Source organism: Dasypus novemcinctus, chromosome 15 (genome assembly GCF_030445035.2).
Source record: "Dasypus novemcinctus isolate mDasNov1 chromosome 15, mDasNov1.1.hap2, whole genome shotgun sequence".
NCBI classification, from domain to species: domain Eukaryota; kingdom Metazoa; phylum Chordata; class Mammalia; order Cingulata; family Dasypodidae; genus Dasypus; species Dasypus novemcinctus.
The window spans coordinates 6,381,061-6,394,325 of record NC_080687.1 but is presented as its reverse complement, the minus strand read 5'-3'; the positions used below and the strand labels follow the sequence as shown (position 1 = coordinate 6,394,325).

The window sequence follows — 13,265 nt, the reverse complement described above, 5'->3', positions numbered from 1 at the left end:
ACGCCTGCCCCGGCGGACAGGGCTGAGGGGCTGCTGTGTGAAAGCACATCTGGTGCTTCTCGAGGGAAGAGCCGGGGGCGGGTGGGTCTAGCTCAGGGTCTAGGCGCCTTCTCCGAGCATTAGCATCAGCGCAGTGTAGCGAGCTCCCCCTGCTAGAGGCTTCCAAGCTGGAGGGGCTGGAGGGCTGCTCGGAGAAGCAGCTCCCATCCTGGGTGGGGGTGGGTGGTGGGTGGGAAAATGATCAGGAGGTTCCTTCCATGGCAGAGCCCACGGTTCAGAGAAACCAGCACTGATGACATTCCCTTCACGACTGCCATAGTCTCCAGTGAGAGACTGAAGAAACTCTAGCTTTTCTCTCAGATGACCCTGCTGCTTGGAGCAGCCCTGTGGGGGCTTGTTTGTGAGGGAGGCGGAGGTGGGGTGGGGTGGAGGCCTGTGGAGCCCAGGCCAGGAGGCGTCCATGTGAGGCGGCATCCAAGCGAGGAGGCAGCCGTGTGAGGCGGCGTCCGTGTGAGACGGCATCCAAGTGAGCAGGCGGCTGTGTGAGGAGGCGGCCGTGTGAGGAGGCGTCCGTGTGAGGCGGTGGCCGTGTGAGGCAGTGGCCATGTGAAGTGGCGGTGGTGTGAGGTGGAAGCAGCGGTGTGAGGCGGTGTCCCTATGGGAAGGTGGCTGTGTGAGGAGGCAGCGGCCATGTGAGGTGGTGACTGTGTGAGGAGGCGGCCATGTGAGGAGGCGGAGGTGTGAGGAGGTGGCCGTGTGAGGAGGTGTCCGTGTGAGGAGGCGGTCGTGTGAGGAGGCGGCCGTGTGAGGTGGCGGAGGTGTGAGGTGGTGGAGGTGTGAGGAGGTGGCCATGTGAGGAGGTGGCCATGTGAGGAGGCGGCAGCCATGTGAGGCAGCGGCCGTTGGTGCTGCTCTCCAGTTTTTGGGGTGACTCTCAGACCTTAGTAAAATGCCACTTTCTTTCAAAGGCTCTTGTTCTCTCGGGAAAGGTAGGAGCCCCGCGTGGTGTCCCTGCATCTCCCCACTCAGTGACGGCCGCACTGCTGTCCTCCCTCTCCAGCTTCTGCTTTCACTCCTGCTAACCAGCACTGGGGCCCTAGATGTCATCACGAGGCCAGTGGGAACCGTGTAGGTGACAAGGAAGGAGAACGCTCCCCTGACAAAGGGGGGCCTTGCGAGCATCGCCGGCGTTTTCACTGTAGACAGGCAAGCCTCTGATGTTTGGCTTTTTCTAAAAATGAAAGCATTCTTCACTAAAACTGTATATTACTCAGAGACAGGCGCCAAGCAGACATTCCAAAACGAGGGGCTTTTTTGTTTTTTTCAAATCTTTTAAATGGAATTTGGCAGTATCTTGATCCTGGAAACATGAACCACACGAATCCACAGCTGCAGAGGGCAGCGAGCCACGGTTCGTGGATGTTTAAAAGTGCATCTTCTATAAGGTGAACTGGATTAAGTGGCTGAGCGTCTGCTCGGAAGCACAGAGAGCCACTTGGAAGTCTGCAGGGGCGGGCGCCTGGCACCACGGGCCGCGAGGCCGTCGGTGTCACCTGGCCTACGGAGACGCCACCTGGCAGGGGGTTAGAGAGCTTTCGCCAGGCGCTCTTCTCCACCTGACTCACGGTGGTGGGGCAGGTCGCCTTGACTCCTCCCAGGCCTGCCCTCGCTTCTGCAGAGGCCAGGCTGTCCTCGTGGGAGGGCAGGCGTGACTCCTTCTCCAGGGCTTTACGTGGGCCACGTGGGTGCACGTCCTCACAGCCGTCCATGAGTGGTCTTTGCCCGTCTGTCTGCAGTCAGCCCACCCCCCAACCTCCAAATCTTCAGACTCAAACAGAATCAAATGAGAACAAAATGTAAAGTGGGGAAGCAGATTTGGCTCAACTGATAGAGCATCCGCCTACCACATGCGAGGTCCAGGGTTCAAATCCAGGGCCTCCTTGACCCGTGTGGAGCTGGCCCATGCGCAGTGCTGATGCATGCAAGGAGTGCCGTGCCACGCAGGGGTGTCCCCAGTGTATGGGAGCCCCACGCGCAAGGAGTGCGCCCCGTAAGGAGAGCCACCCAGCGCGAAAGAAAGTGCAGCCTGCCCAGGAATGGTGCCGCACACATGGAGAGCTGATGCAGCAAGATGACGAAACAAAGAGAGACACAGATTCCCGTGCCGCTGACAAGAATACAAGCAGACACAGAAGAACACACAGCGAATGGGCACAGAGAACAGACAATTGCAGGGACAGGGAAAGGGGAGAGAAATAAATAAAAAATAAATCTTAAAAAAAAAAAAGTGTAAAGTGGAGCAATGAGATGGACAACGCGTTTGCTTTCAGCCACCCAGAGACGAATTTCTGTGCGGACGATAAGTAAATTGCAGATCTTAGCACAACAGAAGGTGCTTTTCCTGAAAAAACAATAAAAATACTGAATGGTGGGTATGTTGAGAAAACAGGGCTCCCTTTCTGTTCTCAGGCTTGGGCGAGCGACGCCCCTGCCCTGCCCTTCCCGCCTCTGCGAAACGGAGTGGAGAGGAGCTGTGCCCGGCACAGAGGAGCCACCATGCGAGCGTCGGCCCCACGCGTGCTGCCGCACAGGCCCACACCAGCCCTCAGGACCCGGGAAGTCGAGCCGTTTGGGGCCTCGTTCCTCAGACTTCAGCAAGTTAGGGTCCCTGGAGACTGGAGATGACGATTACATTTCTGTTTCTTGGATCACTCCAAAGGGGGTCCTATCTCGTGGAAACACTGCTGGGTTCTTTTTCATCCAAATAAACCAATTCCAAAGTTAGTTGCAGATTCGTGTGGGGCTTGGGTCTGGGGTTTCACTTTCTAATTCTGACCCTCTGGCTTATTCTCATTCTCGACTGTTTTTAGTATTTCTTTGTGGTCAAACACAGGACCAGCCTGCGGCTTATGCGAGGGGCAGGTCCCTGGAGTGTGTCCCAAGGCCCAGCGACTTCCGGCGGCGCTGCTTGGATGGCGGCCACGGAGGCTGGACATTCCTGAGATTCACGGGTGGGTGGGGCTTCTTTACTTGACATCTGGGCCGTGACTCCCAGGTTTACCTTGTGAAAGGAACTGTTTTCTCCCAGTGCACGCGTCTGCGCGGCGCACGGCTCAGGAGGGGCTGCCGGCGCGCCGCCACTTGCCACACAAGGAGCACAGGAAGCACGCCAGCATCCGAAGCCGTGCGCGGTGACCGACTCACAGAGGCGCTTTTGTGAAGGCAAAACACAGAGCCTAAAAGCGCTCTTCCACGCTGTCTCACATGTGCGCCTTGAAAAACTGGCGAGAGGGTAAAAATCCAACCACTCCGCTTCACTGGACACAAATCACAGTTCTCAGTTTTGGCATTTTCTTTCGTGGCGAGTCCTGCAGACCAGCCACGTTAGAGCACAGGCGTGACGGTGTTTGCCTCTAATAAGAACCATGTGTTAGAATCAAAACAACATCTGACCCGCAAGCCTCAAGTGGTGTGCACGTTTCCCAAGGGGTCTATTCAGCCAGGCAGCTGCTGGGAGGTGTATTCCCACATTTTAAATTTGTCTTTGGCCTGGACAAAACGCTCATGTTTTAATGTTTCTCTGGATATTGTTTTTCAATCTTTTTACCTCCTTAACTTAAATCTTGGGTTCCTAGCTCAAACCCCAAATTGTATTTAAGGTGAGATCAAGTGAAATTCATTTGATTTTTTGGGTGGGCTATTTTAGAGCAGCATGTTGGCTTAAAGTTATTTTTAAATATTAGGTTACTCAGGAGTGAGTTACAACCTGCTGGATTTAATGATTTCTCTGTGTCAACCAGAATAAAGAACACTTTCTTTGGACCCCAAGATGTTTTCTCTGTTTCTTCAAAATATAGAGAGGCTCAACTTGTAATGTGCTGGAGATGTTAAATGAAAAAAAGTAGTAGTTAATAATCTGAATGCTGCATTTCCTAAAAGGATCAGTTTCTGTGAGAAAGAGTGACTATAGTATAGTGGGTAGGAGCGTTGGTTTTTGGCGTTACACACACGCTCCTTTCGTGTGCGTGTTGACACCGCCCTGGCCACCAGCCGCACTTAACCTAAGTTTTACTTCCTTGATCAGGGAAATGGAGAGAACCCCTCTGTCAGTGGATTAGATATGCTAATATATGGTAAGTGCTCATCACGGCTCCTGGAAAACAGTAAGCACTCAATAAGGCAGAGCTTTATTTCAAAACTGAACGTCCTCTTTTATTCATGTGCAGGGAACAGCATGTGCTATAGCAGGAGGGAGCATGGTGGCTTTTAAAAGGGAAAGAAGCTCCCCATGTCTACAGAAAGTGCAAGGAGGAAGAAGAGAGGGGGCAGGCTTGGGGTCTTGTTGTCACACTACCCCCGGACGCCCGCACACAATTATGAAATGAAACTGCCTGAGAGTGAATGCACACTTGAAAAAACTTGAAGTAACGAAACAATGGCCGCTTGGCATGCACCCAGAGATACTTTCCAGAACTCTCTTAATCTGCTAAGCATTGTGGAATATTCGATTCGAATATGAGGTTGACCTTTTTGACTAAACCTACTTCTGAAAGATTACCATAAAGAATTTAGATATTTTATGTCTTTATGCAAATCCTTTGATAAAAATGAATGCAAAATGCAACAGTGAAACCAACTTCAGCTTGGGTTATCATGGACCTACTCATGACCTTATAATGAAATGGGCTCAGTGGAGAACAAACGTAGGTGGCTGCACATTTCAGGTTTTTGCTTAGGTTCGTGCTGGGTTCCATCATGACTGAAAGCTCCTTCTGTTGGCAGAGCTGTGGTCTTAGGAAGGCGTGGGAACCTACCTTTTTCCTTTGGAAGTTCACATCCAGTTTCATTGAGGCACACTTATTCAACGTATTGAGTCGTCTGAAAGGAAGACAAACGTGATTAGAGTGACGAATGACCCTAACGTGCTTCCTGATTTGATATACCCCTTTTTATGCTTGTAAGGGTGAGAAGGCAGAAACCACAAGTTAGGTCCCAGTGACATATCCCACCCACAGAGTAATGCTCTAGCATCGTCCCTTTTTCTTCTCTAGCCTCCAGACCTGAGCGGACTCTCCATCAAGTAGACTAATTCCTTACCTTTTCCCGAATCGAAACCCAGCCTGGCCTGCTGTTCTTTCTACTATCTTGGAACCCATGGCCAGCTGCTGCAGCCACACTCTGTTCATCTGCACCTTGACCTTCCATCGCTTCTACCCTGTCATGCCCACATTTGGATCAACCCAACCACCTGTTTTCTCCTCTTGATTATAATCAACTGGGTTGTTGGATATAACTGGAAAAAACTCACATTACAGTGATGAATTATACATTTTTTGACTCTCACCCTTAGCTGGGCAACCAGTAATCCTTTTGTTTTTTTCTCAGTTGGCTCCCCATCTCAGATCTCAAAAATATCCTAGTCCCTCAACAGGTGACTTGGGCACTGTTGTCAATGAGAGAAGATTAGCCTTTAGACTTAAGTTGTTTTTAATACACCTTTCCTTTTTCATATATATATACATATATTTTTAGGAGGTATTGGGATTTAACCCAGGACCTCACACACGGGAAGCAGGAGCTCAACCACTGAGCTATATCCACTCCCCAACAAGAGTTGTTTTGTTTTTTTTTGTTTATTTTTGGTTTTTAGAATGTACTGGGGATCAAACCTGGGATCTCAAACATGGGAAGCAGGAGCTCAATCACTTGAGCTACATTCGCTCCCCCATAAATTCTATTTATATGTTCCTGTATCCTGACATTCTTCATTTCTCTTTACAGAAAAAAACATGGCCCTACTCTTTTTTGAAATGAACTCTTCAACCTTGTTTTTGATTCCAACATCTCCCACTTCATCTGGGACTTTTCTTTTTTTAATTAGAGAAGTTGTGGGTTTTCAGAACTATCATGCACAAAAAGGAACAGAACTATCATTCCCATCCACCACTCACCCGGGCCTCTACGTCTCATTTATGCTCTCTCCACTCAGCAAGCTCTCAGTTGCTTTCTTCTCTTTAAGCCCATGTCTGTCTTAACTAGCCAACTAGCTACTACCTAAATGGCCACAACCAAGCAAACTGCCAGTCTTCTTTCAACCCTATCTCCCCTTCAAGTCACTATACTTATTATACTAAGTTTCCTAAATTGCTCTTCCTTTCACTACACAAGTTGCTGAGAACATTCTTAATTTTCATTCTCTTCAACAGTTTGCAACCTGATCTCATGAAATTCCCTTTGCAAATACCCTTGCTTTATTTTCTATTTTTACCTTTATTTTTCTCCATCATCATGTGCAATCATAATAGTACTCCTTTTGCCTCTTTTCCCCAATTCTCAATCTTTGGAGACAAGTCTTTTAATGTTTGTGTGATGTGTCTGTGTATTTACCTTTACTAACATGTTTATGCTGTTACTTCTTGACCTTTCAGGTTTTGTCATTACCTATTGACTTCTTTCCATAGAAGATGAAGATTTCATTTCTTTTACCACCCACTCCATTCTTTACTATATACATACACTCAGATATACCAATTGCATCCTCCAAATATAGTTCAGTCATAATTTCTGATAAATCAAAATTCAGTGTTTATTTATTATGACCACCTACATGCTATTCACATGTATATCATACTCCAATTTAATTTCCATTCTCAACTTTTCATTATCCCTGGAGGTAATAATCATCTTATTTGTTTACTTAGTTTTCTCTATACTTATCACTAAATACTAAATTCAAACCCAAACACTCCCCCAAAAATCTAACTCCCCCATAAGTTTCTTCAACATATTAGATGGTGTATAGGTCAGTATTCCTACAAGGTCCTTCTGAAGAGACAGTCAGGATCTGCTGCCTTTGTTTTTCGATTATAGGCTGATCAGGTTTTTTGGAATCTTCACCCAGTATTCTGGAGTAGGCTTACAGAAGAGGCCTGGGCAGCTCAACATTTAGGTTTGCTAAGTCATCTACTACATCTTTCTGTTTTTCTGCCTTAAAAATTTTGTAGTTATCATCTCTTTCCCTGTATGGACATTGTCTCTCTATAAATTAGTGGGAATTTGGGAACACAGTAATTCAGTGCTCAATATCCTGTCTTTGACCAATGACCTTTTTTTGGGGTACTGTGGTTAACTTACGTGGTGCTTTGGGACTGTATGTATCCTAGAAAATGATGTTCTTCAAGCTAATCCATTACTGTGGGTGTAACTTACTGTATGAGGACCTTTCAATACTGTTATTTCAGTGAAGGTGTGGCCCAGGGTTGGTCTTAATCTTCTTGTGGGATCCCTTTATAAATGGGATGAATGCAGAGAGACAGAGAGAAAGCCATGGAAGCAAGAAGCTGAAAGCAAGGAAACCCAGAAGAGAAGGCAAAGACTGGCAGACACCACAATGTGCCTTGTCATGTGACAGAGGAGCTGAAGATTGCTGGCAGCCAGTCTTCTGGAAGAAAGCATTGCCTTGATGATGCCTCAATTTGGACACTTTTTGAGCCCCCAAATGGTAAACTTTTAAGCTAATAAATTCCCATTGTTGTAAGTCAACCCATTTTATGGTATCTGCTTTAAGCAGCTTAGCAAACTAAAGCAACTTACAGATGATAAAATGCATAGATGTTAAGTTTTCAATTCAATGAATTGGCAATTTACCCTCAAACAAGATAAAGAGCACTGCTTCACACCAGAAAGTTCTCTGGTCCTCTTGTGTTCCTTTACCTACCGTGGCAGCCCCCCTCTCTCCACACACACCCAAGGGCATCCTCTTTCTGTCTTCTGTCATTGTAATGGTTAAGTTCATTTGTCAACTCTGTTAGGTCATGGTGGCCAGTTGTTGGGTCAAGCAAGCACTGGCCGGATTGCTGCTGTGAGGACACTTCATGGACTTAAATCCTCAGTGAGTTGACTGCATCTATGGATGACTGTACCTACAACCAACTGAGAGGACTCTCATCCGATCAGTGGAAAGCCTTAAATGGAGAAGTGATGATTTCAGCAGTTAGAGGAGAGAATTTCCTTCTCTACTTCAGCCAGCCAGCTTCTCCTGGGGAATCCATTGAAAATCTTCAATGGACTTCTGAGCTTGTTGCCTGTCCTATGGAATGCAGACTTGTGCACCCCCACAGTTGGGAGAGATGATTTTTATAAAAATCTCTTAATATTTACAGATATGGTCTGTTTGTTCTGTTTCCCTAGAGAACCCTAACTAATGCAATCATTCATAGAGTAGTTTTTGCTTATTCATGGTCATCCGCTAAATGGATCCATAAAGTACTGTATTTTGTGTATGTCTCACTTCTTTTGCTCAACATAGTTTTGAGATTGCATGATGTTGTGGGTATACCAGTAGTCATTCCCTTCAAACACTGAGTGTGAACGTATCCCCATTGGTCTGCCTATTCTCGGCATTTCACCTGTTCTCCATTTTGGCAAATGGCTGTTAACCACCAAATTCCATAGCTTCTTTTTAGCAGGGACCTGTTTGTAGCAATGGACACTAATGACCACTCCCACTCAGTCAACTTCAAGATTGCATTCTCTTGTCCTTCTGAGCACTGTCTCCTGTATTGCCACCTCGCAGTATTGCTCTTAACTATTGATGTTTTTTAAGATTCCCCTTTTTATTCTGCATGGGCATGCTGAAATATCTCATCTTATCATAAAGTAAACTGCACTCTAGTTGTTGATCAGCAAACCTCTGTTTCTAGTCCAGACATCGCGCCTGAGCCCTAAAGTAATATTTCTCATGAGGCTCACCGATCTGTGGGGTCCTCAAACTCAATTACCAAAACTGAGCTCTTTGTATTCTATTCAAAACCTGCTTCTCTATTTAATGTCTTGTCTTGATTGAGAGCATCACCGGCAGACCACCCAAACTAGAAAACGGAATCTCCTTGAGACTTGGCTTCTTCATTCTTTTGTTCACCAAGTCCTGTTTTGTTTTGTTTTTTCTTTCCATATGTAAAATATATTCAATAGATAACAATATTACATAACTTTAAATCACTTCAGTATCAACGCAAAGTACAAAAGCATTCAAAATCATTTATAGGAATACAGTTGTTTTGGGACAAATTTCCCCTCTGCTGTAGATATATGAAACAGAAAACTTGCCACCTGCTTTCAATGTATTGGGAGGGACATACATAATATAAACATTTGCATTACCATAACGAGAACTTGGGAGGGAAACACATGTCACAAGTCCCCAAATGTTTGGAAAACAAGCAGAGCATACCCCTTTAGCTTTCAAAGTCTGAGAGTCTTAAATGGTGGTTCCTTCTTCTCCTTGGGGCCTCATGGGGATCCACCATTTCCCCAGGTTTGCCCCATGGCCATACTTTTTTTTACACTTTTTAAATTAAAGTTAATAGATCACAAAGAATGTCATATTAAAAGATATTTAAAAAAACATAAAAAACAAGAGGTTCCTGTATATCCCACTCTCCATCCCTCCACCCCATCATTTTTGTAAATCGTATTTTTTTAAAGATATATACATCACACAAAAAAATGTTACATTAAAAAATATAAGAGGTTCCTGTATACCCCCCGCCCATCCCACTCCTCCCACCCCAACAACCTTCCCCATCATTGTGGCACACTTATCACACTCGGCGAACACATTTTGGAGCACTGCTGCACCACATGGATAATAGTTTACCCTGTAGTTCACACTCTCCCCCAGTACATTCAGTAGTTTATGGTAGTATACATAAAGTCCAGCATCTGACCCTGCAGTATCATTTAGGACAACTCAAAGTCCCAAAAATGCCCCCACATCATATCTCTTCTTCCCTTTCCCTGCCCTCAGCAGCTACCGTGGCCACTTTCTCCACCTCAATGCTACAATTTCTTCCATTACTAATCACAATAGTTCCATAGTAGAATATCGGTAAGTCCACTCTAATCCATACTCTATTCCTCCATCCTGTGGACTCTGGGATGGTGAGGTCCACTCTACCTCTATATTGAGAGGGGAAACTAAGTCCTATTGATTTCGCCTTGTCATTATCTCTGAAACCTTGCCTCTCCTTTGGTCCTAAAAAAGTCCCTTCTCATTTGTCACCCAGAGTCAGACAACAGCCTCTTAACTGGTTTCACAACGGCTTACAATTCTTCACACAGAAGCCAGTTATATCTCAACAACTTTTAATCACATCACTCATTTCCTTAAAAATGTTTGATGTTTTTCTTCTGTTTCCAGCCATCTCCAATTTACTCACTGACTGTATATCTGTTGGCATCAAAGATGAGAGGCAGTTTTAGACTAGGAACTGCCCACCCAGCCTGAAGCTGTCTTCAGCAGGGTCCGACAGCCTGCCTCTCCAGCCAGCTCCCCACATGCTTACATCTCTACCTGAGAGGGCAGGGGAGGCAAATTACCTTGAGGCTGCTCATTTGGCCGCTATGAAAATACACCTAATTAAGCTGATGCCGTTCATTTGGCAGCTAGGAAGCAGTGTGTTTATGGAAGGATTGCCTGCTATTTTCAGAATTTACTTATCTAATAAACTGGTTCTTCTATTGTAATTTGGAAGCAAAAAGAAACTGCTGTGTTCTGCGGAAATGTTTTGATCTGCTGTATCTACAAAACTACCAAAGGGCTTGTCCTTAATATTACCACATGCTCGACTATGCTATATGCTTTCAGACACATGCAGGAGAGGTGATCATTTTTAAAGCTGGAGACTCTACTGAGATCTGACCCCCCAGCTTTGGGTCTGTTTATCCCCTGAACTCAGATATTTGCCTGTGCCTTAACTGAGGAATTGCTTCTCTGCTGGGAGAAAATATTTGTAAAACATGTATGTGATAAAAACTTGTATTCTGAGTACATAAACAATTCTTAAACACAATAATAAGTCCAAAAACCTGATTCAAGAAATGAGCAAAAGAGACAGATATACACAAATAGCAAATGCACACCTGAAAAGATGTTCGATTATATCAGTAATTAGGAAAGGCAAATTAAAGTCATAATGAGATATCACTATAAGTACACTAGAATGCCTAAATTAAAAATACTAACAATCCTAAGTGTTAGCAAGGATATAGAACCACTGAACTTCCAAAGGGATACGGCCTCTTTTGTAAAATGATTTGGTAGATTTTTATAAAATTAACATTTTTTACAAAATTAAAGTCTTAGCATCTGACCCAGCCACCCCACTCCTAGTTTTTTAACCAAGATAAAATAAATTATATGCCATATAAAGATTTGTACTTGAATGTTCATAATGAAGTTTTCAAAATAGTCAAAAGGTAAAAACAACCCAAATTGTTCATCAACTGGTAAATGGGTATGAAATTGTGGGATATCGCCATAGCGGCAAGCTGTTCAGCAACCCAAAGGCACTGACTCGTGATACATGCAACGACACAGATGAATCTCAGAAGCATTATGCTAATTGGAAGAGCCAGACCCAAAGAGCACACTCTGTGTGATCTCATTCTTATGAAATTTCAGAAGGGGCAGAAAGCAGATCCGTGGTTGCCCAAGGCTGACAACAGAGGACTTACATATATATATAAAAATACATATTTTACATATTTGCTCTATAAAATATGTGCTGGCACAGATGGACGTGTTCTTTGTCATTACTGCAGTAGCAACTACGTGACTAGATATTTGGAAAAAAGTCATTAAATTGAATGAAATTATTGAGTTTTAGTGAATGTAAATACTTTATAAAACGGATGAAAAAATAACACAAGTGAGTGACATCAGCAGGAATGGTGGATGAGGCCACTTAAAACCACTTAAAGGCTACTCCTCCATAAAAGCTACAAGAGCCCTGGCAACACTCATCCAGACCATCTTGCCCAGAGCGCTGGGAAGGAGCCACAGGTGCGCAACAGTGCAAGGCGCGTTTATTGGACAGAAATGTCTGAGCCCACGCGAGCACAGCGAGCTGTGTCATCTTCACGTGCCCGACCCTTACCCGCTTTCCCCCTCTCTGGGGGGGCTCCGAAAACCAACAGCGTGGAAGCTGTGAAAACCAGCAGCCCAGCGGCCCCCGGAAGGAGCACAAGGGCCTGGAGCTTAGAGCCCGTGGCCTGACCGAGACCTTCCCAGGGCGCCTGTCAACCTCAGCCAGCGCCAGCCACTTCACACCCCGGCTGCCTGCGGTTTGACGCCACCGGGGCACGCCAGGAGCAGCCCGAAAACTTAAAGGAACAGCCGGGGGATGAGGTGTCCTTAGGAAAATTCTGGCCTATTCCTAGCAGGCTAGAGGCCCCCCGCAGAGGCGGCCCGTGCTCCTGCCAGAACACACCCGAGAGGGGCCTGCAGTCTGGCCTCTGAATGGCCACAAGGCGCTGCTAAGTGGGAGATGAAGGCAAAGGCAGAGCTGTGAAGCAGCTGGCAGGGTGCTGAAGACGTACCCCCAAGTACACCCAGAGCCGCTCAGAAGGGCTGGGGGCTTACTGGGCACTGAAGCAAGAGAGAAGTGACTCATTGTGTACGAGTGATCCCCCATAAGCTGAAGGATCCCTCATCAGATGACGGAGGCCAGGGCCAGGGGGACGAGACAGTCAAAACACTGGAAGAAAAGGACTTGACTAAGAACTGTACATCCAGCAAAACGTCCTTTAAAAACGAAGGCTCAAAAATGTAGCTCACGGGGTTGAGCCCCTGCTTCCCATGGACGAGGTCCAGATTCGACCCCCGGTACCTCCTAAAAAAAAAAAAGGAGGAGAAATGAAGACAAACCCAGATGAATGGACACTGGGAGAGTCCACTGCAGGCAGACCCAGCCTACGAGAAAAACTAAAGGCCGTCCTTCAGGCTGAGATGAAGGGACACGGGGCAGTGACGCATCATGAGAAGAAATAATGAGCACCAGCCCAGGGAGACCAGGATAAATCCTTTTGCTGGTAGCACTTTTGTAAAACTTCTTTCACCTCTCTGACTTAAAAAGTGCATAAATCAATAACGATACAACAGTGTCAATGGCCCTATAATGCATAAAGATGTAATCTGTAGGATAATCATAACAAACTGTGGGGGGCCTTCTGCAAAGTGGATCAGACACATCGCGGATAGATGTGAATTGCCTCTCTGAGGTCTGGCTGCCTCAAGTAAAAGAATGTACAGATGTATTCAGAGCACTTTATAAAAATTTCTGCTTGGAGTAACGACAACCTGAAATCAGGACAAAAATTTAACATCCCTCTTAGTTCCTCTCTGACTTAATCATAAGTAATATAAAATCCTTCAAATAATCTGAGTTGTTCTAACACCAGTTGCCAGAACACTGCTCCTGCAT

At 45.8% G+C, this 13,265-nt stretch overlaps 1 protein-coding gene across 4 annotated transcripts in view; it reads right to left on the bottom strand.

Moving 5' to 3' along the window:
* Positions 1 to 13,265, bottom strand: part of STARD13 (StAR related lipid transfer domain containing 13) — a 205,160-nt gene that overhangs the window by 31,240 nt on the left and 160,655 nt on the right. For all 4 annotated transcript variants that reach the window (XM_058276966.1, XM_004449661.4, XM_071208161.1 and 1 more), the window contains exon 4: positions 4,815 to 4,878. In XM_058276966.1, coding sequence (XP_058132949.1) covers positions 4,815 to 4,878 — 64 coding nt within the window. The remainder of the gene's footprint in view (positions 1 to 4,814; positions 4,879 to 13,265) is intronic.